The sequence below is a fragment of the Chlorocebus sabaeus genome, chromosome 10, assembly GCF_047675955.1.
Source record: "Chlorocebus sabaeus isolate Y175 chromosome 10, mChlSab1.0.hap1, whole genome shotgun sequence".
In the NCBI taxonomy this organism is placed as follows: Eukaryota; Metazoa; Chordata; class Mammalia; order Primates; family Cercopithecidae; genus Chlorocebus; species Chlorocebus sabaeus.
The window spans coordinates 6,893,133-6,916,329 of NC_132913.1; the positions used below are offsets into that span (position 1 = coordinate 6,893,133).

Below are 23,197 nucleotides of genomic sequence, written 5' to 3' on the forward strand. Positions count from 1 at the left end.
CAAGGCTGAAAGAAGTTAAATAATTTGTCTGATACTGGAGAACTACTGATAACCTCGATCTGTCTGGATTCAAAGAGGAGGCACAAATGAAAACTGTGTCTTCATATATTGAGTTTATTATGTATGTGTATTCCAGATCACTTCTTACTCATGGGACATACTAGAGCTTTGTATTTCTCTGGCAATTAATCTTCTGTTGATTGAAATACATTAGAAATAAGTGCTCGTTTTTCTTGCTCAGTATTCAAAGTAAATATCAACGATTCTCCAAAGGAAGCAACATCAGCAATTAAATTATATTCAGTTAATTATCTTCTCTTATATTTTGGAATCTTTTGTTGCTTGTAGGGGTTTGGAACAAAGCTAAAACTTGTGATTACATTTCTTGCTCTTTATTAACCCAGTGTAAATATTTGAAGTTGGCTTTACTGTAACCTCAATTAACAAGGGGGTGGGGGAAAATGGAGAGAAAGACATAGAGAAAGAGGAAGGAAAGAACAAATCGAACCAATTAACATGTAGGATATGACTGTGGGAAACTCTCAAATCACTGAAATGTATTCAAAAGGAAGAAAATCAATCCAAGGTGAATATACACCCTCCATTCCTTCCTTTCTCTGATAAGAAGTCTTTGGATTAGTTTTGCTTTTAAAACCTGTGTGTTCCATAAAATATTTAAGAGCGCTCTTCTTTGCACTTAAGATGTAATGTGAAGAGAAAGTGTTTTCAAGCCATCTAGAACTAAGCTCAAACTCCACCGGTTCTGTGGCTGTAGGCATTTTGGCCATAAAAGAATGTTTACGTTCAGTGATGGTCTACTATGTGTAAATAGGTGCCAAATATGCAAGGAGAAATGCATAGAACACTGGCAGTTTGCAAAGAAAAACAAGAAGCAGACAATTTTTATATGGTGGAATAAGTGCTATGTGAGAGGCTGATAAAGGAGCAAAAAGAAGCAATAGCTGCAAAAGATTTGCTCAGATTTCTTGCATCAGTTGACAGAGGTCCCTCAGGAAAAGACAGTGATAAGAAGTCTTTGTGGCCAAGAGATGTGCAAATCTGAAAATCTAGTTGTTTGAAGAACCGCCGGAGTCTAACAGGGTTAGAGCTAAGAACGTGAGATAACATGTGTTCAGCACTGAGAACGGCATATGGCACTTTCACAGGGCTCAACAAATGTTCATTCCTTTCCCCCTAGGCTAGAGCACTGGGTGAACCCCAAACATCCCCTGTGCTCATCCTTATCTTTGGTCCTTATTTTGATGCCCACCCTTGAAAAGCACCCTCCTGACACCTATCTGACTCCCCAATCCAGACTTTATGCACAGGTCCGATCTCTTAAGACTTTCTTTCTTTCTTTTTAAATTTTATTTTCGGTTTGGGGGTACACATGCAGGTTTGTTCCATAGGTGAACACGTGCCATGGGGATTTGTTGTATAGATTATTTCATCACTCAGGTATTATGCCCAGTAACCAATAGTTATCTTTTCTGCTTCTCTCACTCCATCCACCCTGCCACCCTCAAGTAGACCCCAGCTGTTTCCTTTTAAGAAGACTTTCTCACAACCAGTTCAGCCTGCTCAGATCTCTCCCTCCCAGAGGTAGCATTCCCCTTACAGGCAGTCCTGTGCACTCAATTGCACAGTGCATTCCTTGTTCATTAACAGATTCAAGGAGGTTGGAGATTTTTTCCTGCTCTCAACGGCAGCGAATGCTTTCGAATCACCTGATCCTGACAAAACCTGGGATAGTCATGAATGAACACATTCTCTTGGATCAGCAAATTCCACTGCATTCCAATACTGCCACAGTCTTAGGCTGCTGACGAAAATTACTGATTTCTTTTTCTTTCTTTTTGAATTAGCTTCCTCAGGTTGAATTTTATTGGTTTTCTTATTTCATTTTTCCCCCTTATTGTGCTTTTTTTCCATCTTCTCCCTAAACATCTATCCAGTCGTGTAACAATTACCAATTACTATGATGAAAGAGTGCTTGGCCTGTAATCACAGCACTTTAGGAGGCCGAGATGAGTGGATCACCTGAGGTCAGGAGTTCGAGACCAGCTCGGCCTCCATGGTGAAACCCCATCTCTACTAAAAAAGACAAAAATTAGCTGATGTGGTGACCTGTGCCTGTAATCCTAGCTACTCGGGAGGCTGAGGTAGAATCGCTTGAACCTGGGAGGCGGAGGTTGCAGTGAGCCAAGATTGCACCACTGCACTCTAGGCTGTGGGTGACACAGCAAGACTCTGTCTCACAAAAAAAAAAAGAAAGAAAAAGAAAAAAAAAGTACTCGGCTCAGCGGTATATTATGTATCTAGACATCTCTGTGAATAGTCTATTCCTGAAACACCCTGCTTCTGACTCCTAGGTTACTTACACTTTCCTTAGTACTTTCTTTTCTTTTCTTTTCTTTTTTTTTTTTGGAGACGGAGTCTCGCTCTGTTGCCCAGGCTGGAGTGCAGTGGCACGATCTCGGCTCACTGCAAGCTCCACCTCCCGGGTTCACGCCACTCTCCCGCCTCAGCCTCCTGAGTTGCTGGGACTACAGGGGCCACCACGCCTGGCTAATTTTTTGTATTTTTAGTAGAGATGGGGTTTCACCGTGTTAGCCAGGATGGTCTCGATTTGCTGACCTCGTGATCCACCCGCCTCGGCCTCCCAAAGTGCTGGGATTACAGGCGTGAGCCACTGCACCCATCCAGTACTTTCTTTCTTTGTTTTGGTTATCACTCCTTCTTGATTGTATCTCTTCTTGACTCTCTTAAAATATTTTACTTTCAAGGTCCTACCCTTGGCCTACTCATCTACTCAAAAGGCTTCAGCAACTATGCACGCACTGATTCTGATATTCCCCTTGGACCTCACTCCAGAGTTTTCCAGCTAATTCTACACAGTGGAAAACTTTCCAGGCAAATACCATGCCTCAAACTAGACTGAAGTCCAACTACTAAATCTCCTCCTCTTTCTATACATCCTCTGTTTATTTAAACAGCAGCTAACATGAAACAGGAAATTTGTATTTGTCAGGCACCATGCTAAATACTTTAAGAAGATTGTTTTACTCAATCCTCATAACACTTCTTTGAAATGATTGCTCTTATTAGCCCCATATGACAGGGGAGGAAGTTAAAGCACATGGAGCTCACATGGCTTCTTGGCCTAGGTCACATATCTTGTAAATTGTAGGGCCTGTATTTCACACTAGGCTGTCACACTGAGACAGACCTCAGGACTTAGTCACTCCATTCTTCATCCATGAGGTCTTCCAAGTTAAAAAGTTGAAAGTCATCCTTCTATCTACTGTGTTCAATTTTTCTTTAAGTCTACTTGATCCAATTTTAGATACGCCTTTCATATCAGGTTCCTGCTTTCTGGCTTGTGCTGATTCTCATTATTTGCTGCCCACAAAATTGCAAATTGCATCCAGTATCTGTCCCTAGCACCCACATCTTCCATCTTCAGTATATGCTCCAAAGCACCGTCACCATTACATTTAAAAAAAAGAAACTGATGAACAAAGCAAACAACAAATATTAGCAACCCGATCCTCAACACTAAAATGAAACCAACAAACTGTGGCTGGCTCTTAGCTGGCCAGCAGAGAAGTAAGTTCCTTCTCAATTCATCACCTGCCTTTTCTACCCTGTTGCATTTCCTGCATCTCCTTCCCGCCCCCACTCCCCATTTCATCTTCAATTCTAGCTATGCCAGGTGTCTCATAGCCCCCACTTTGTTGTTTGACACTTCCTGTCACTTTGCCTTTGTTCATGGAGCTCCCTCTTCCTGCAAGGCCATTGTCTGTGCTCTTCCTCTTTCTCATCTCTCAAATCTCTGCTCAAAGGTCAATTATTTTGAGAACTTTCTCAAGAAAGTAACAATGCTCTTGCTACAGTAACTTGACATTGTTATGCGCACATGCCTCATAAATTCATTTTTTTTTTGTATACATCAAAGAGTGGATATCTACTATGTGTCAGGGATTAAAGGAGAGGCTGGAGACCTTGGGAAGATTCAGATATCATCCTGCTCTTATGGAATTCCCACTAAGAGCACACTGAGTTATCTTTTTCTGCTTAATCTTCTGTCTCACCATTTCCATAATAGCCTATATGCCAAAAAGCCATGAATGTGACTGGTACAAGTGTAAGTAAGACATGTTTTCTCACCTAAATAGGTTTATAGTCTCAGTAGGTCGTTAACATAAATAACATTAATGATAATAAAAGCGTTGCTTAATGTCGTAAGACAAAGCAGGGTGTAAATTCAATTCCTCTTCTTCTTTCTTCTTCCTCTTCTTCTTCCTTCTTCTTCTTTCTCCTACTTCCCCTTTCTAGTTGCAGTTGAGAACAATTGCTAATAGCATTTAGGGTTAATGATGGAGATAAATATTTTTTAGATCTTTATGGGAAATGGAATAATATGTATTAGGATAAACACTGACCTAAGCTTAGAGATATGAGCAATAATGTTAAATGAGTTCCCTTATTACCAGAATTTCCTACCCTATCCAACTTTTCATTTCAGCCACTCAAATGCCATGCAGTCAGAGGACCATTTACCTACTGTTAAAGCTAGTGTTATACCTCTGCAATGATTACTAGAGCTTCTGATAGCCAGATGACTTGATATGCTTTGAATCAATACTTGGCTATTGACTTCCCCACAGAAGAAGCACTACATCAGGCTTGAAAGAAGAAGAAAGCTGACATCCTTCTGAAAAGCTGAAACATGAGCTAAAGGGCATTGTTAGGATGTCCGAGAGGCTACACTATTGAAAAGGGATTGGCAAAGGCTGAAAAATGGTGAAAAGACCCTGAGCAGGGCACATGTGATTGTCATCAGAGATAAATATCGAGAAGATCAAGGAAAAGTACTTGTATCACTTACTGGGTCTGTTCAACGTGACAGTCATCACTAAATTCATAGTTTAATGAATCAAATGTATTTTCAAAAAGTACTTGTTGAATGAAAAAAGAAAATTCTGTGGAAGCAATCTTATTCCTATAATACAAGTCATCTGAAAAAAAAATTCTTTTTAATCTGAAACTCACAATGAGGGTCAATAATAATCTCTATTTTAATATGCCACTGTGTTAGTAAAAACACATGTAAAATAGTTTTACAAGCTGTAGAAAACAATAATGGCAGAGAAGGTAAAACAAGGTATCAGAAAGTAGTGATCCGAGTGTAAACTGTAATAAGAGTTTAGGAAAACAAGTTGGAAATATGGATCAAGATTCTTAAAACTATTCAGAACTCTTGACTCAATAAAGCAGTTTCTGAGGTTTGTTTAAGTGAGCCATAGAACTTGTGGTATTAGAAAATATTTAAATACAAAGATGCTCAACATAGTTCTGGTTACAATAATAAATACTTGGAAACAACACAGGTCCTCTGCCTCTCCCACCAAAATAGTAAAGACAAGGAAAGATATTAAGATGGTTGAATATAGAAACAAAAAAGTCTTGGGCTATTTATTTTGGAGTTCTTAAAATAATATTTATAGGTATGGCAGTAGCATGTGAAAAGTTCTAGTTATAATGGTAAGTGTGTTTCAGTATTCTCTGGGGAAAGTGCTTTTAGGAATCCCATGTGGCCTTCAGGAATGAATGACTAGTGCAAATCACGTTTTTTTTTGTTTGTTTGTTTGTTTTTTTTCTTTTGAGCCAGGCAAGTTCTGCATTGTCCCAGAACACAGCATATATATGTCTACTATCGTGTCTTAGCCCTTGACAGTCTGTTTTCGACAAACCTCCCTTTTCCTTTTGTCTATTTCAATTTTAGAAGTCCTCCAAGTCATTCTACTTCCTTCCATAATGCTTTCACGATTATTCTAGAACACAAAAACTTTCTTATCTCTCAGTCTTCTAGAACTGTATTTTCAATTATGATCTCACACTATTCTACTGTGTCTTAAGCAATATAAAGGAGGTCGTGAATGTCCCATCACCAAGTTTGTAATATGGAAGTTTACAAATGCCTTGCTTGTTTGAAGGTATAAATAAGATGCAGGATTTAGCATCTGGCATCAACAGGCAAATTCCCTTGGTTTAAAGCCCAACCTCTACCATTTACTAGATAATAGACCTTGTAGAATTTATATAAGCTTTCTGGGCCTCAATGTTCTCATCTGTAAAATGGAGATAATAACACTATGCATATCCCTTTACTGTTATGCTGTACTGATATCTATCTATCTATCTATCTATGCCCTAATATCTCACAATCAAAAATCTGCTCTTTTTTATCTTAATTTGGATTCTTAATAAAGTAGATATGATATACCATGACCAAAATATACCCTGAGTACTTAGAAGCTTGGCTTTGATTATACAACCTTCTGAACTTGCACGTTGTATTCAACTAATAACCGTGGTATCTATCTCTGGGAGTTGGAAAGCATTGAACTTGGTTGGGTTGCCAGGGATTGATCTGGTGGACTGCAAACACTGTTTTTATTCAGTTACTCCTCTGGAGAATAGGATACCACTTTCAGAGAAATTTTCTAACCATAACAACTTACAAACATCATATGATAGTCTCCAATGGCACTTTATGGGAAAGCTGCCACAGATGGGACAGAAATGGCCCACACATTCATCACCTTTTTCTTAAAAAGGTGGTTTTGAACGATGTACGTTTGAAAAGTGACCAAACTAGCACATCCAAGTCCCTTATATAGCATCAAGTAAGGATAAAAAGAAATTAAGACTGACTGAAGATATCTCTACTTTCGACAACAGCATGCTGTGTCTACACGCTTCGGGAATTTCCATTTTGTTGTTCCTTAGAGAGTCCATTGTGCCTACCTCACCCAGGCCCTCTCTTGTCCACAAAGGCTGGACAAAAAGCAGTTAATCCTATCTGTCCTAAGTCCGTCCTCTTGCTTCACATTTACTAGAAAGCACCAGCAATGAGGAGGGAAAGACTATTCCTGAAGAGCTTGACAAAACTAAGAGAATACTCAAGACATTATTATAAATAATTTATTAATCCAAAGGGTTTTTATTTCTTATTTCGACTGTGGCCAATTCCTTCAGTAAAACATCCCTCAATGCAGCAAGGAATCTGTCATTTCCACAAGTGCAGAATTTCAGGCCTATTTGTTTTTGTTTTTGCCAGAGAGTGCCCTGTGTGCCATCTTCTGCGCTGCAGAAGCTCTCACCTGGCCTGTGAGTGGGACCCATGCTTGCTGAGAGGGAGACACAAGCTTGCTGATGAAATCACTTGGTTTGCAAAATGACTAAAAACAATAGTTCTCACCCAACTGGGGGAGAGGGAAATTAGTTAGAGGGAGGACAAATATTTGAATTGCACGGAGTACTAAGGTGTGCTTGCCAAATGTCACAAATATTCAAGGGATTTTGATTGGTTCTGGCTGGGTGCCCAGAAGCGAGATAGAGTTTCACAAAGTCGCAGCCTACAGTGTAGGCATTGAGCAATTTCACAGAAAAGGAAATAGGAAGGTGTTTAAAAAAATGGTATTTTTAAGGTTTTTGTGTGTTGAGTCTCCTGCTCATCGGGCTTGACAGTGTTCCTTTAAAAACCAGCACCTCACCTCTATTGATTTTCAACTTCACACTTTTTTTTTTAAAGCTCGACATCTATTTTTAGCCTGATGGATGAAGTAAATTAAAGGAGAGCAGTATCCATAGAGATGAACTCCTCAAAAAATTGTTAAATTACTTTTGGAGAAAGTGAGCAGAATAAGCTTTAACAGTCACAGGAATGTTGTAATGTGATTTGGCTGAAATTAGGGTTGCTGTAACTTAAATCTTCATGTTTCCCTTGTCTTGCTATTAAATTGATGGCCATTTAAGTTGTTTCTGAACTTCTTATAGCAGCACTGATATTACAATCTGGATAGCCTTATGTGGGTCCTGCAATGTTTCTCTATAGTTATATATTGTTCTTGGCTATTTGGTGATAGTATTTTTGGAACCAGACTTAAAACTTAGAAATTGGTGTTTACTGGGGCTCTTAGATAAAAACACCTAATTTTAGCCTTAGATGAACCCACAAGAATTCATTACTTTTTCTTCCTAGGACCTGCAAAAAAATAAAAGGATCCCCAAAGTGATAAATTCATATACGTATTCACATATAAGAACTAGGTAAAGGCCAGACACGATGGCTCACGCCTGTAATCCCAGCACTTTGGGAGTTCAAGGCAGGAGGATCCCGAGGTCAGGAGATAGAGACCATTGTGGCTAGCATGGTGAAACCCTGTCTCTACTGAAAATATAAAAAATTAGCCAGGCATGGTGGCGGGCGCCTGTAGTCCCAGCTACTCGGGAGGCTGAGGCAGGAGAATGGCATGAACCCAGGAGGCGGAGGTTGCAGTGAGCCGAGATCACGCCACTGCACTCCAGCCTGCGCAACAGAGTGAGACTCCACATCAAAGAGGAAAGAAAAGAAAAAAAAAAGAGCTAGGTAAAATTTAAATTCAATCTCTGTTATTCCAGTGTTCTTTTTTCTAAATTTCTTTTAAATTTAATTTTTATTTTATTTTTAATTTTTGTGGGTGCAGAGTAGGTGTATATGTTTATGGGGTACACGAGATATTTTGGTACTGGAATACAGTGCATAATAATCACTTCATAGAAAACTGGGTATTCATCCCCTCAAGCATACCCCTTTATGGTATGAACAATCCAATGGTACTCTTCTAGTTACCTTGAATTCTAAATTTTTCAGTAGAAAAGTTTTAATAAGATTTTTTTTAATAAAGCCAAACAATTTTTTTTGTTGTTTCTGTAGGCAACTAACAGCAATAACCGCATACCCCCCAATGACCAGTGGACGAGAGGACTAGTTCTTCTCTAATTTGATCAGACTTCCCTATGGACATCATCAGTGAATCCTGCTTTGAAGGAATGGAGGAGGCTAAGGAATGGTTGAGAGGTCTTTAAGGATGAGAATATCAATGTCACTTACCTTTGCTCGGTCTGGTTCCAGCCCTATTGACATCTACCATGTTCTTTCTGAATCTCCAAGTGCCAGCCCAGCAACAGCAGGCACTTAAGAAAAACTGGCAGGAACTGTCCCAGAATGATAGTTCTCACTGTAGTCCTCAGAATAGCTCCAGGCCTTGGCTCTACTCTTATGTCTAGAAAATGTTTATCTTACCCTTCTACCTTCTAAGCCAATTTCAAATTCCTAATTTTTCATGAAATGCTCTACAATTCCACACAGCGCTTTCAGAAGTATCTTTCTCAATCACACTTACAGTCCATAGTTGGGCATACATTTCTCTGACTGGCAAACTTCCTATACTTTTTCATGTGTTTTCCCCCACCCATGGTCTCAATAAGACTATACAATTATACAAATCAGGGCTGGGCCAGGCCCAATGGCTCACACCTGTAATCCCAGCGCTTTGGGAGGCTGAGGCAGGTGGATCACGAAGTCAGGAGTTCAAGGCCAGCCTGGCCAACACGGTGAAACCCCGTCTCTACTAAAAATACAAAATTTAGCCAGGTGTGGTGGCAGGTGCCTGTAATCCCAACTACTCAGGAGGCTGAGGCAGGAGAATCACTTGAAATCAGGAGGCGGAGGTTGCAGTGAGCAAAGATCGTGCCACTGCACTCCAGCCTGGGCAACGAGAGCAAAACTCTCTCTCTCAAAATAAAAATAATAATAATTATTAATTAATTTTAAAAAATCAAGGCTCATATTCTTTACTTGTTTTCTATCCCTCACTCCTTATCCTGTGTATACTCCAGCCTACCTCTGTCTCACCTCTTACCACTCCTCCTCATTTTCAGCACCCTCCAGTCATCTGGAACTATTGGAAAATTTCAATTTTCCACAGAGCAGAGGACCCCTGTGCTTTATGTCTCCATTTGTTTCTTTGCTTCTGAGTATCCTTTTTCTTTCTTTCTTTCTTTCTTTTTTTTTTTTTTGTTTTGTTTCTTGTTTTCTCCCATATTTCTACAACAAGATCAGCTCAGGTCTTCTATATGAAGTCTCCCTAACACTGGGCTTGACAGGCAGTCATTAGCACTTATCACCAATATTCAGGTTCTCTTTTCTCCCCTTCCATGGTAAAAATTGCACTTCAGCCCCTATTGAAGTTGAGTGTGCCCACAGGGCTTTATTTGGCCAATAGAATGTGAGAGAAAGTAATGTTTTCTACTTCCAGTAGAAGCTTTGAAAAGCTACTGCATGCTTCCCTGTGCTTCCCTCCCTGTGTTTCCTCTTACCACAGCAACCTTCCAGATAATAGAACTTTGTTACCATCTAAGAATGAGGACAAGGTGGAAGAAGGGCCTCTGTCATGCTTGATGGGCTTGTGACACAGGCATGGCGTGGACCTTGTTACTTATACCACAGAGATGTTAGTTTGTTTATTACAGCAGCCTAACAACTCATCAAGACAATGCAATTGACTTAATAGCTCCCTCTTGTGTGCCTACGGCACCTTCCCTTGCTTCCACCTTAAACTTATTCAACTGTGTTGTCATGATCTCATTTCCTGCCTGCTTTGCTGGTAGACCATAAACTCCACAAGAATATGGCTTGTATCCATGCATCCTCTGTGTCCAACAAAGTGTTTGGTACATAATCACCTCTTAAAACACACATGTTGAATGAGTCAATAAAACATGCCTGCCCCATGCTAAATAGATCCTGAAGTTAACAATGGTATTCCTGGAGTTTTGTCCATCCCACCAGGGGCAGATGCTCAATTTACTCACAGTTGTGGCAGGTGGCACCAGTGTAACTTGTGTCACTGCAGTTACAATAGAAGGTGGTCCAGGACTGGGAGCAGCTTCCTCCATGTTCACAGTAGTTTGGCAAACACCTAATGAAAGAAAACATAAATGAAAAGAACCAAATCAATTGACAGAAAGGGGAAAGCAAAAATGCCTCATATCCAACTGCCTCAATTAATAGTAGATATTGATTTGCTATACGCCCATACCTAAGGCAGGTTGAATGACGTCAAAATAGTATGAGTATTACAGTTTTACCACAAAAGGTAGAATCGCCTTGCATTACTAGGCAATGAAAGTTTCAGAACTGATGTAGGTATTTAAGTTAAGAATATTATTATTGAGGCAAATTCATGTTGACTTAAAGTTCATTTGAAGAGGTCAGAATTTGTAAGGTTTTACACTTACCAAAAAATAAAATGTATAAAGACAATCATTTTACATTTTTTAATGGTTTTGCATTTTTAAAGGAGAGGCAGATAATTGAGGTCATTGTCCTCATGCTTCTTTTTTTGGGGAATGACCAGGTATCTATTTTAAACTTCACAAAGACAACATGAAATTAGAAAAGATGATACTTGTGCATCTAAAATGCAAGGATACTTTATCATTTGTAAAAGTATAAATGCTATCTTCAAAACAAAGGCTTCACTACTTAAGGCCAAAATAATATGGCTATTCTGAAAAATATTTTTACCACACACATAAAAAACTCTATACAATATTTATATAATTTGAATCAGCAATCACACTGAGATGATCCTTTCTTAAGGCTATTGTTCAAAATATGAAAAATATATATGCTAATGAGTGTTATTCACAATGATGCCATTCATAATGGTGAATCGACGTAAGTGTCCAACATTAGAAAATTACCTAGGAAATCTGTAGTACATAAAATTAATGGACTATCATAAAACTACAACAAATGATGTGGACAAAAGTGATTATAACAGACCAGGACTAGATTAAGTAAAAGTTTAACATACGAAGCATGAACACAATCAAATAAAACACAGCCTTTATAAATTTCAAAAATAGTGGAAAGGAAAAATTTTTAGGATTAGTTGGGCTAATGGGAGTGGAGGTAACGTTTATTTCTTCCATACAGAAATCACAGACTTTAGGGAGACATGTATCTGAGTTCAAATCCCATTTACTACATGATGCCTTTGGGTTATTCTCTGCACCTCTTATCCTGCTGCCATTAAGAGATAACCTGGCTGGTGCTCAGTAAATGTAGTGAATAAAATTAAGAGTAAAAACAATGATACGTACCATAATTTTTGAAAACAATTTTTATAGGGCCTGAGAGAGTATAGGAGAATAAATTCCGTGAATTTAAAAAGAAAGAGGGTGCAAACAATGAAGTTACAGAAGTGGTATGTAATACAATAAATGGGTTCATTGTGAAGCCACTAAGAATCTGAGGCAAGCAAAAGTAAGATGATTTACTCTGACTGCCCTATATAGGTAGGAAAGCCGCCAGCAATGATTGTTTGAAAGCCCAGAAACGAATATTCCTGCATATGTTCAGACATATTATTAGAAATTTTCTGCTCAGCACAGCAAACATACAATTGTGCTGACAGGGCTTATGTTTGGGAAAAGCTTGCTGATAACTTTATGGTATTCAACGATAGCCTAAAGTACAGGAAAGATTTAAATGAAGGGCCCATGGTTTTGCTATGGAATGTATTCACACAAAACAGGCAAACAAACAAACAACAAAACAGTGGTCCTCTGTCTATTCAAATTCCACCTCTCCTCTTTATTCCCACCCACTCCCCTGGTCTTGATGGAGAGGAAAGGCCACAGGCTTCTCACTTGGGTAACTCAGAGATCCTGTCCTGCTCTATGCCTGTCCTCGGAGCGAAGTTCCAAAAACTTAGAGCCTTGATGTCCTCATCCAAGTAAGGATCTCTTTCTCCAGGCATGCCCTGAGGAGATCCTGGGGGTCTAGCACTGTTTTGAATGACCCCTGTCCCCACACCCTGTTTTCTTTCACATCCCAGCATCTCCCTGCTTCTGAAATACTGCTTCCCCTGCAGTTTACCTTTGGCCATAATTTCCTCTTCTGAAGCTGCCCAGTTTTTCCATGACCTTCCCACACCTCCTTTTGCCCCATCCCATCCCCCTCCACACAGGACACATGTAAACACACACAGAGATCTCCATATGAGCAAATTATAGTATTATTGCTGCCCTCCCCCAACCAAAAAGAAATTGCCTTAAGAAAGAAAAACGGAACAAAGCACGCTCAATAGGTGCTTATTCTGTAGTTCTTTTGTTTCGGGCCCCAAGAAAGTTCAGGGTTGCCTTTTGTTGGTGGCTGAAACTATAAAATAAAAACCCCAGACATTCTCAGTGGTCATGTTTTCAGACATAAGAACGTTTGTCTGCAGTGAAAGAGAGACAGAATAAAAAGATATGCTGACATGCAGTATGCGGCAAAAAAGGGACATGCCAACACTGTGTGGTGGGTCCCTGCTGTTCTTGAGACTTCATTGCACCCATGAACTTCCTGAGGGCTGGCTATTTTCATCCATATTGGATTCTGTGAATAGCCCAACCCTTTTCCGGAAAATCCTCATTGCAATTAGGCTACTTCGAGCTGGCATTCTCTTACTTTCAACTAACAGAATTTTAACTTTGAGTATGAAAGAATATTCCTGTAATTACAAAAAGAAAAAGAAACACTTTCCACACTTTTTTTTTTTTTTTTTGAAATGAAGTCTTGCTCTGTCACCCAGGCTGGAGTGCAGTGGGCAAGATCTAAGCCCACTGCAAACTCCACCTCCTGGGTTCCAGTGATTCTCCTGCCTGAGCCTCCCGAGTAACTGGGATTACAGGCGCCTGTCATCATACCTGGCTAATTTTTGTATTTTTAGTGGAGACGGGGTTTAGCCATCTCTTTTATGGGTTGACCAGGCTGGTCTAGAACTCCTGACCTCAGGTGATCCACCTGCCTTGGCCTCTCAAAGTGCTGGGATTACAGGCATGAGCCACACAGCACCTGCTCCACTTTAAATATTTTTAAAACAAAAGATTACAAATCTACTTTGGCATGTAGGGAGAAGGGTTTAGGCAAAAACTCTAAGAAATATCTGGGCACTTAGAACACATCTTTAATATGCTTCACACAGACCTTATTTTGCAGTGATAAACTCAATTTACCAATAAAAATGTAGAAACTACATTTTTATTAACTTACTAGAAACTTATTTGTCTATGGTCACTCAGAAAAACCAATGATGCATTCCTGGAAGGGTAAAAGAGTACTTGAGTAAGGAAAAATCTAGTTTTCCCAGAATGAGAAAAAACAAATACTAATAAATGAGCACTAGGAGAGTTGCCTTCAAGCTTGGTTCATTTTGGTTCAATGCACACTGTGATTAGAAAAACTCATCTGTGAAATAGCTGCTTGAGATAAAAGATGTGTAACACCAATTTTCTTATTTAAAAAGGGCAGTTTTACGAGTATAGTTTCCCTGTTCTTTAATCAGTTCATTTTAACTGGGCTTTTGTTTCTTTCTCTCTCTATGTGGCACAAACGGAGCATTGAAGACATTAGCCCAGAAAAAGACCCATCATAGAAATGGGAAGTGAAAAGAGTCAATTAAGTGTGAGGGCACTCACTCTTTTAGGTGTTAGGCTCTCAATCCAAACTGCTAGGAGATAAACACATTGAACGTCTGTCTTCTAAAATCCTAACGATATTGCATCTGTAACTGCATCTGGATGGATGTGACTTCCTTTGGTGCACAATGTTTAACAAAGAAAGCTTTCGGCATGGACACAATGGCTTTCCTCTTACTCCCCAAAGCCCAGACAAGCTAGCATGGTGATGTGTCCCAGGAAAAACTCAGATAGTGTGGCAGACACATTGGAAGCTGTTAGCTTCTGTATAAAAGCAGAATGTGCATTGTCTTAAGGGAAATGAGAGAAAGGGTTGAAAGAAAGAGAAGAGATAGAAATGAAAGGAGAAAAAAAAAAGTCAGAGGGTTAAAAGCCTTTATAATGTTTATCCAAATAAAAATTTCTTCCAAAAGAGAAGGATCACTGCTAGGTGGGGCTATTGACAATCTGGGTAATAGGTAAAGTGCGAAGGTTCATCTAGAGTGGTCCACGTACCTAAGGTCACAGTCCATCCTACAGAGGTACACGGTTTGGGCCTCAAGGTGGTGGTTTTGTGTTGTGTTTGGCTGTTCATGGGAAATATGAAGAAACAGAGTATTTCTCTTTAAAGGCAAATGCACAGCAATGGAGACAGCCAAAGAAAATGCTTCAGAGCAGAGAGAAGATTTTGTGGGATGTTGCGAGATGGAACCACTAGGTAGACTAGAGACAGAGATTTCCGAGTATTTAAACCGGAGTCCAATTTCAAACATCCCGGCAAGCACACTTTCAGCTGAACATGCTCTCTCTACATGAGCGTTAGAAAGAACAAAAGGACCCCCCGCAGCTTTCCTTCAGGAAGATCAGAGTGGTTATTTCTCTGTAACTTAGCTTTAACTGGGGCCGGGTTGAAGTTTCCAGCTGGAGTGGATGAGGCCTGGGAAAAGTGTGATGAAAGCAAGAGGAATCAAGACAGTTCAAGGAAATGCAGTCTGTCGGTTTGTTTTTAATTTGGAAAGTTTCACAGAAGAAATACGAATTTTTGGCTTCTTTTCAAGCAAAAATAAGATGACTGAGCAAAGCCAAAGCAAATCTCATGGCTACACACGAGCGACTTCAACGTTTAGATTTGAGTTCAGTCTTGGCTGGTGAACTCCAGACTTCTCTACGCAGCTGTCTGCTGGACAGCTCCACGTGAGTGTCTAATAGGTATTCCAAACTTTGTGTACCCAAACCGAACTTTCCAGTCTCCTCTCTCACCCTGCCCCCACCACCTGCTTCACCTGTGTTCTTCACTATCACAGTTGATGCCAACACCCTCCTTACCAGTATCCAGGTTCTTAAACTTGAAGATCCTCTCCTTCTCTCATAGCCTATATCCAAGATGTGAGCAATTCCTGCTGGCTGGGCCTTCAGAAGCTGTCTTGAACCTCACTACTTATCACCCCTCCTATGATGCTGCTCTAGTCTGAGCCACAAGCATCTCTCACCAGAATAACGGCAATTATCACCTAACTGGTCTCCCAGCTTCCATCCTTGGTCTCTTCAATTAATTTCCAACACAAGAGCAAAGGGGACCCTATAAAAACCTAAGGTAGATCATTTTAAATACCTCTCCTCTGGCTCCCTGTTTTATCTAGGGCAAAAGCAACATCCTTAAAATGATCTTCCAGTTCTTATTGATCTGCTCCCCTTAACACTCTCAACTCACCCCTACTCTTTTCCCTTTTCTACAGCTGCTCCAACCATGTTGACTTTGTTGTCCCTAAAGCACACCAGGAATGCTCCCTTGTCAGGGTTCTTGTGCTGGAATTCCCTCTACCCAGAGTGTTTTTCCCCAGATATCCCCATGGCCCATGTCTCAGCTCATGTTCCTGCTCAAGTGTCACCTCAAAGAGCCCTGCCACCATCATGTTATTTAATGTTGCAAACCTTCCTCACTGCTTCCCTGGAAACTCTTTCCCTGGAATCTCTTTCCTTGCCATTTTATTTGTCTTTAGCATGTATTACCTTCTAACACATTAGATATTCTGCTTATGCATCCGTTTATGATTCAGTGTCTGTCTCTCTGAAAATGAACATTAGCTCCAGAAGAGCACTGTTTGTTGTCTGTTTGGTGCACTGACGTACACAAAGTAGTAAGCAAGGTAGGCACTCTATAAATGATTGTAGATTGGTTGAATGAAGGGACGGACATTTCTGGGGTGTAGGCCTCTGTTAGGTAAGCCTCCTCAGTTCATTACAGCCTCGCTGACCTTCACTCATTTGCCATTACCTGCATGCTCCTGAGCAGCGCAGTAAGAACTCAGTAGGAAAGAGGGCAGGCAAAGGAGCCTCATTTGTGTGTGTGTGTGTGTGTGTGTGTGTGTGTGTGTATGATTTTTTTTTTTTTTTTTTTTTTTTTTTTGTGGTGAGACAACAGTAACACAAGGAAAAAGAGCCTCCTTCTGTGCAGCCACAGGCAAGGAGCAATTGAGAGAGGGAAGAGAAACTCAGGTTTCTCTGAGTGGAGAAGTAAGATAGAGACCATGAATTGGACGTTCTTTAGTGGCCACTTACGGATGAAAGTCAGTAATGCAATTCCTTTTGATTACTTATGTCCATCGAGCTGTATTTTTGGGCCCTAACAACTTTATGGCTTAAGTACTTAGAAAGATAATTGTCCTTTAATTGGATCAGAAGCAGAACCCTTATGCATGATGCAACTTAGAGCTTTTTTTCTTTTCGAGGAGGGGGGCGGTAGAATATTTAGCATTCCTGATAAAATCTGTGTACAATTTTGATAGATTTTCAGGAGATTAAAAATTCTGCTGAAAAATTCAATGTACTCATCCTGCTCACCTTGATCCTTGTTACCTTTAACCAAACCCGACTTTCTGATCTCCTCCCTCACCCTGCCCCCACCGTCTACTTCACCTGTGTTTTTCACTGTCACAGTTGATGGCAATACCCTTCTTACCAGTCTCTAGGTTCCCAAACTTGAAGATGCTCTCCTTCTCCCATAGCCCATATCCAAGATGTGAGCAATTCCTGCTGGCTGGGCCTTCAGAAACTGTCCTGAATCTCACCACTTATCACCCCTCCCCGATGCTGCCCTAGTCTGAGCCACAAGCATCTCTCAGCAGAATAACTACACTTTTCAGCTAACTGGTCTTCCGGCTTTCGTTCTCGATCCCTTCAGCTAATTCCCAACACAAGAGCAAGGGGATCCCACAAAAACCTAAGGCAGATCATATTTAAAAACACAATAACCTTAAACTAGCTTTATGACTATCTAAATAATTTTTAACCAAACATCTTTTTTTTCCTTCCTACAAAAATATCTCCACCAAGAGGAAATTTTGATCTTGACTTTCTTTAAGGCTTTTCCCTGGCCAAAAAGTTTGAAAACACTTTGACATGTGTTCGCGACCACATCTGGGATGTTGCTTTAACAATATTATTTCCTCTGTTTTACAGATTTAAAAAGTGAGACTAGGTGAGAGTGAATAACTTGTCCAAGTACAAAGTGACAGAGTTAGGAAGGTGAAGCGTACTACCCGTCACTGAAGTCTGTACTTTGGAGCACTGCACATCCTCCTTCAAACAAATGCCAGATCATCTCCCTAAAAGTGATACCTAAACATACGTCTTAGGCATCACTTCCGCCAAAGTGAGGGCTAGGGGGCTTTGCGTATTTTCTCCACTGATTCCAGACACTGTTATGCAATGTGGAGTTGTCAGTTTAGATTTTTTTTAAAGATATTTTTTGGTAGGAAAGGAATCTTAATATGACAAATGGATTAATTGGAAATAAAATTACACGAAAGAAAAAACATGTACATTTGCACAATTAACAACGATATAGAATTTATTCTATAAATTTCCAATGGGAAAGGAAGATGTCAATTCTGTTTTCAATCCCTCTTCGCTACTAGTTTGTGACATCTTCAAAACAGATTAACCCAGAAGACAGCCTCTGCCCCTGCCCTGCTCTTGTGGTTTACATTTTTTTGCAAACGACAGAGTTTTTCTGTGTCCTGAGCCTATGTGAGTTAACATGGTTGCTTTCTTGCTCTTACTACTAACGTCAGAAAATTTTAGACTCTGCCTGCTTTTAGTAGAAAGACCTTATTAGTTATCATTGCAAGCCAAATAAAGTCATTTAACCTACCAAACATTTTTATTGCATGCCATTTAAATTAAACTTAAGTTGTATAATCCCACAAGTACAGTAAAATGTAAGAGTTCATCAATGTGTATTAAGCAAATGGAAAATTCCTAGAGGATCCATATTTGGTCTTTGAATCCAGTGACATGGGTTTCGTGGTCAGCCAGCTGTGGATGTTACGGAGCCCTTGCCTGAGCTTCCACACATAGTGGCCAAAGATCTCCACCACAGTCACCAACATTGACAGTCTCAAAGCTTCATCACTTAGCACGTTACGTGTCTTCCTCAGGCATGCAATCTTTAAGCCCAGAAGTTTCCAAATTCAGCATCAAAAGTTTAAAATAATCAGAACCATGGTATGAATGTTTTTGGGTAAAGAAGTATGGTACTGAAAGAGAAAAAAGGTCACAAAACTGGTCCTGGACAGAAACTTCTGTGTGATGTAATTTTCATTTTTCTCAGGAAAAAATCAGCATTCCCAAGTTTAAAAAAAAATACTTGAGCATATTTACGATGAATTTTAACAGAGTTAAGACTCAGTATCAGTTGACTGTCAGTCTTAGGAAGAACCTTACCCTTAGAATCTTAATGTCTTACGTTAAGTCATGAAGTTTAATAATCATTAACTGAGTTTTTAATTTTTAAATTTTTCTAAAAACATTAAGTCTAACAAGGAATATCTCATTTATCTTTTCTCTCATAAAGGTCTCCGGCCAAGAGAGAATTTTTGAATTGGCCGGCTCCAGTTCTTGTCTCTTGTAGGAAGATTATAATAAAACTTTGAATATATTTTAATAGTTCTTTAGTGTTTGTAAGAGAATTTGGCCTATTTGAGTATAATTCTTGTAACCTTCAATTTAAAATGTGTAAGGCCAACCTCAGTGGCTCACCCCTACAATCTCAGCCTTTTAGGAAGTCGAGGCAGGAGGATTGTTTGAGGTCAGGTGTTCAAGACAAGCCTGGACTACACAGGGAAACCCTGTCTCTACAAAAAATTCAAATAATAGCTGGGTATGGAGGTGCATGCCTATAGTCCTAGCTACTTGAGAAGCTGAAGTGGGAGGATTGCTCAAGCCCAGGAATTCACGGCCACAGTGGGTTATGACCTCACCACTATACTCCAGCCTGGGGGACAATGTGAGAAAAAAAAAAAAAATTACAAAATGTATGAGACAACTGATTTAGATCCTTAATTGAAATCTTCCTTAGTAAAGAGCCTAAGACAGAAGTTCATTTAAGTTAAATGTTTGTTTTCTGAATGTTTAAGATTGGCAAACGTTTGTCACGTTCTGTTTGTCAATTAACAAATCAATGAACTTGGAAAGTTAATAAACTATATCATATATGTAGTTTAAAGTACTTGAAGGTACTTAAATAACTAAATCCAGGATTAAACATTTCCAAAGGTCCCTTAGACCTGATAGCTAAAACCTGCTAGATGTATAAATAGAATAAGACATTATAAGCTGAATTTTAAAAAAAGAAAAAAAAAAAACTTAACAAGGATTTTAAAATTTTAAGAAACCCGACATCACTTTTTTAAAACCAAAAATAAACCTTGCTAAAGTCTGTTCTGCATACAAAAACATCATCTTTTGTGGGCACCAGAACACTCCCATCAGCACCTGCCTTGGCTCACAATTCTGTTCTTACATCCCACCTTTGGCCCTCATGTCCCTGGGGAGAAGCTCAGCTTCTCCATCAGGCTCTGCACAATGCCCAGGAGCTGACCCTGGAAGCCACTTCCATTTGTTCAGTCTGGAGCACTGAATTCTAACTCTAGTTTCCCTTCCTCTGTCTGTTTCCACAATGGTTACTTTTTGGTGAAAATAACAGGTTTTAGATTTAATCTATTTGCCAAGTTGTTCTCCCAAATTCCCTAAGTAGTATTTTGATAAATTTGTTTATTCAAAATTGGAAAACTCCAGATTTTATTTTTCTTAATTTGCAAATATCACAGAAAAACATTTTGCATCATTTTATTTGCATTCTTTTTTTTGATACTGCATAATCAATCCTTTTGTTTCCCTTATGCATTCTAACTTTTTTTTTTTTTTTTTTTTTTTTTGAGATGGAGTCTTGGTCTGTTACCCAGGCTGGAGTGCAGTGGCACGATCTCGGCTCACTACAACTTCCACCTCTTAGGTTCAAGCGATTTTCCTGCCTCAGCCTCCCAAGTAGCTGGGATTACAGGCAAGCGCCAGGGTGCCCAGCTAATATTTGTATTTTTTGTAGAGACTGGGTTTCGCCATGTTGGCCAGGCTGGTCTTGAACTCCTGACCTCAGGTGATCTGCCTGCCTTGGTCTCCCAAAGTACTGGGATTGCAGGTGTGAGCCACCCCGCCAGGCCCAACTATTTCTTCTTGGAACACATTGCCCCTTTACAGCCTTTGCCAGTGTTTTGTGTTACACTACTTTCTGGTCATGCAGCATATGAAGAACATTGCCATAATGCCATGGATACAGTGGCATTTTAAAAACTTAACTCATATATCTGCTTTGACCTAGAATTCTATTTCTTTCAATAATGTCCCAGAAATACATTTTTACACATACAAAAACAATGTAAAATTATTGTCATTGATAACAGTTAAAAACATAATTAATGGATAATCTACCATTTGGGGGATGGTTAAACAAATGATAGTACATCCGTACTGTAGAATGCCATCAGACATTAAAATGAATAGTACATCTGTACATAAGGAGATTGGAAAATTCTTCAATGGACTGGAAATATGTTAATAGTGATTAACTGCGGTAATATAAGTACCATCTCACTTTTTATATATTTCTGCTCATGGCTTTTACAATGAGTCTGGAAAGAAATGTAGAGATATTTTATTTTAGTTTGTATATGTGCATGTGTGCGTACATAAATACACACATATATATACACACAAATATATAGATATACTCACACATAGACATATGTGTGCATGTGAGTGCATGTGTGTATATGCTTGCTATTGGACAATAGTAAAGGGACATTCATGCAGCTGAGGGAGGAGATGGTCTGTAAAAAAAGAGAGTCAAGCTGTCCTAAGGCACATTCTAAGCCCAGGAAAGAGACCAGCTGGACAAAAGATGTTTAGATGTAAAGAAGATGTTCAGATATAAAGAAGATGTTCAGATATCTGAGAATGGACAATCTACCTGGAAAGGTGGGCACTGGATATGTATCACTGCCAATGCGTTCAATGGCCCCATGAGATGCCAGGCCTGTCCTGGTGTCATTGCCTGGATGCAGTTGTCATAGTACCCAGGAGGTGTATAGTGGGGTCACCTTTTCATGTGAAGCTCCTGAGACTCAGCGAGTTCCAGATTTCCAGTGACGGCAGAGTGAACATTTAAACCCAGGTCTAACCGACTGCCCTCTACGTCCCTCATCAAACTCTAGAAATCAAATTAAATGGGGACGGCCTTTGTCCCTTTGGATAAAGCTCATCTGATAGCACACTTCTCATGATCACCATTCATTATTGCCCCCTATTGATTCATGCACATTCTAAGTCTCTTAATAAAATTTAAAAGAAAATGATCCTTTGTCTAAGAAAATAAGCACAGTAGTTAACTGTGTGTGCCCAAGTGGCCATTTTTTATTGCAGTTATTTAGACATATGAACTTTTTAGACTCATGCCCACCCCCCTAAAAAAATCTTCAACCTGAACACATCTTGAGAAAATCATCGGTTAAAAGATAACAGCATAAAAAATATACTCAGGGTACTTAAATAAAAACTCATGGAAATAATTTTCCTTCACTGTAAAATTTCCCTCTTCTCCATTTCCCATAACAGACTAAAATGAATAGGACACCAAATGACAGGCCTTTGAAATTCCCAAATCTTCAGATAAATGATTCTCTATACATGAATCTGAATGTATTTATGCTCCACGGAGTAACCTCCCTTTTAAAGAATTCTCATTCCTTCTTTATACAGTTGAAAGTCAGTTTAATTTCTATATGCTTTCCTTGGAGACAAAAGAACAAAACATTTCAATAGTTCTCAAAATGCAAGCTGACTAATGTAAGCTGTGTTATGAAGCTCGTACATTAAAAATCAGCTAGGTTGCGTTCCTTTGTCTGTTTGCTTTAATTAGCAGCCAACTGCATTGATCTTGTTTTGGTCAGATAGCTTTTCTGAAAGCTTTTGAAACCTATTTCTGTGCCTTTCCATTCTACCAATTATCATAATCCCATTTCACCCCCACAGTTGGATCCCCATTATAATTGAAATTTGTTGTAATTACAGCAGATGCAGACATTAAAGAATTAAGGAAATAAAAAGAAAAGTGTCAAAAGTCAGTTTCCTAAATTTTCCAGGGTCTAGTTCACAGCAGGGAGTCAATTGCAGATTGTTGCGATGATCCCTAGATAATGGACAAGCAAAGATGATCGAATGAGTTTGCAATGCACGTCAGTGATCCCAGCAACTATGCTGGGGTTCAAGAAGAAGCTGGGCACAAAGGGAACACAGGCCTCTCCCCCTGCATGGGCCAGTGAGGGCCACTGAACAGAAAACGGAAAGGTCCTCTCTCTACTCTACTGCACACCTAAAATGTATGACCCTGAAGTGCTCAATTATTCAAAGGCCAGTTCTTCAAAACAGAGGACATTCAGAATCAAGAAGAATGTATCAGCATCATCCATACTAATATTAATATGACGAACAACCTGAGCCTATGAAAATAGTAGCAAGACAT

The 23,197-nt window shown here is 39.5% G+C and overlaps 1 protein-coding gene across 1 annotated transcript in view; it reads right to left on the reverse strand.

The window, feature by feature from the left end:
* The window catches only part of CNTNAP5 (contactin associated protein family member 5), an 868,401-nt gene that overhangs the window by 342,996 nt on the left and 502,208 nt on the right, over positions 1–23,197 (reverse strand). Inside the window, exon 11 of the mRNA XM_007964645.3 lies at positions 10,705–10,811. Within this exon, the coding sequence (XP_007962836.3) occupies positions 10,705–10,811 (107 nt within the window). The remainder of the gene's footprint in view (positions 1–10,704; positions 10,812–23,197) is intronic.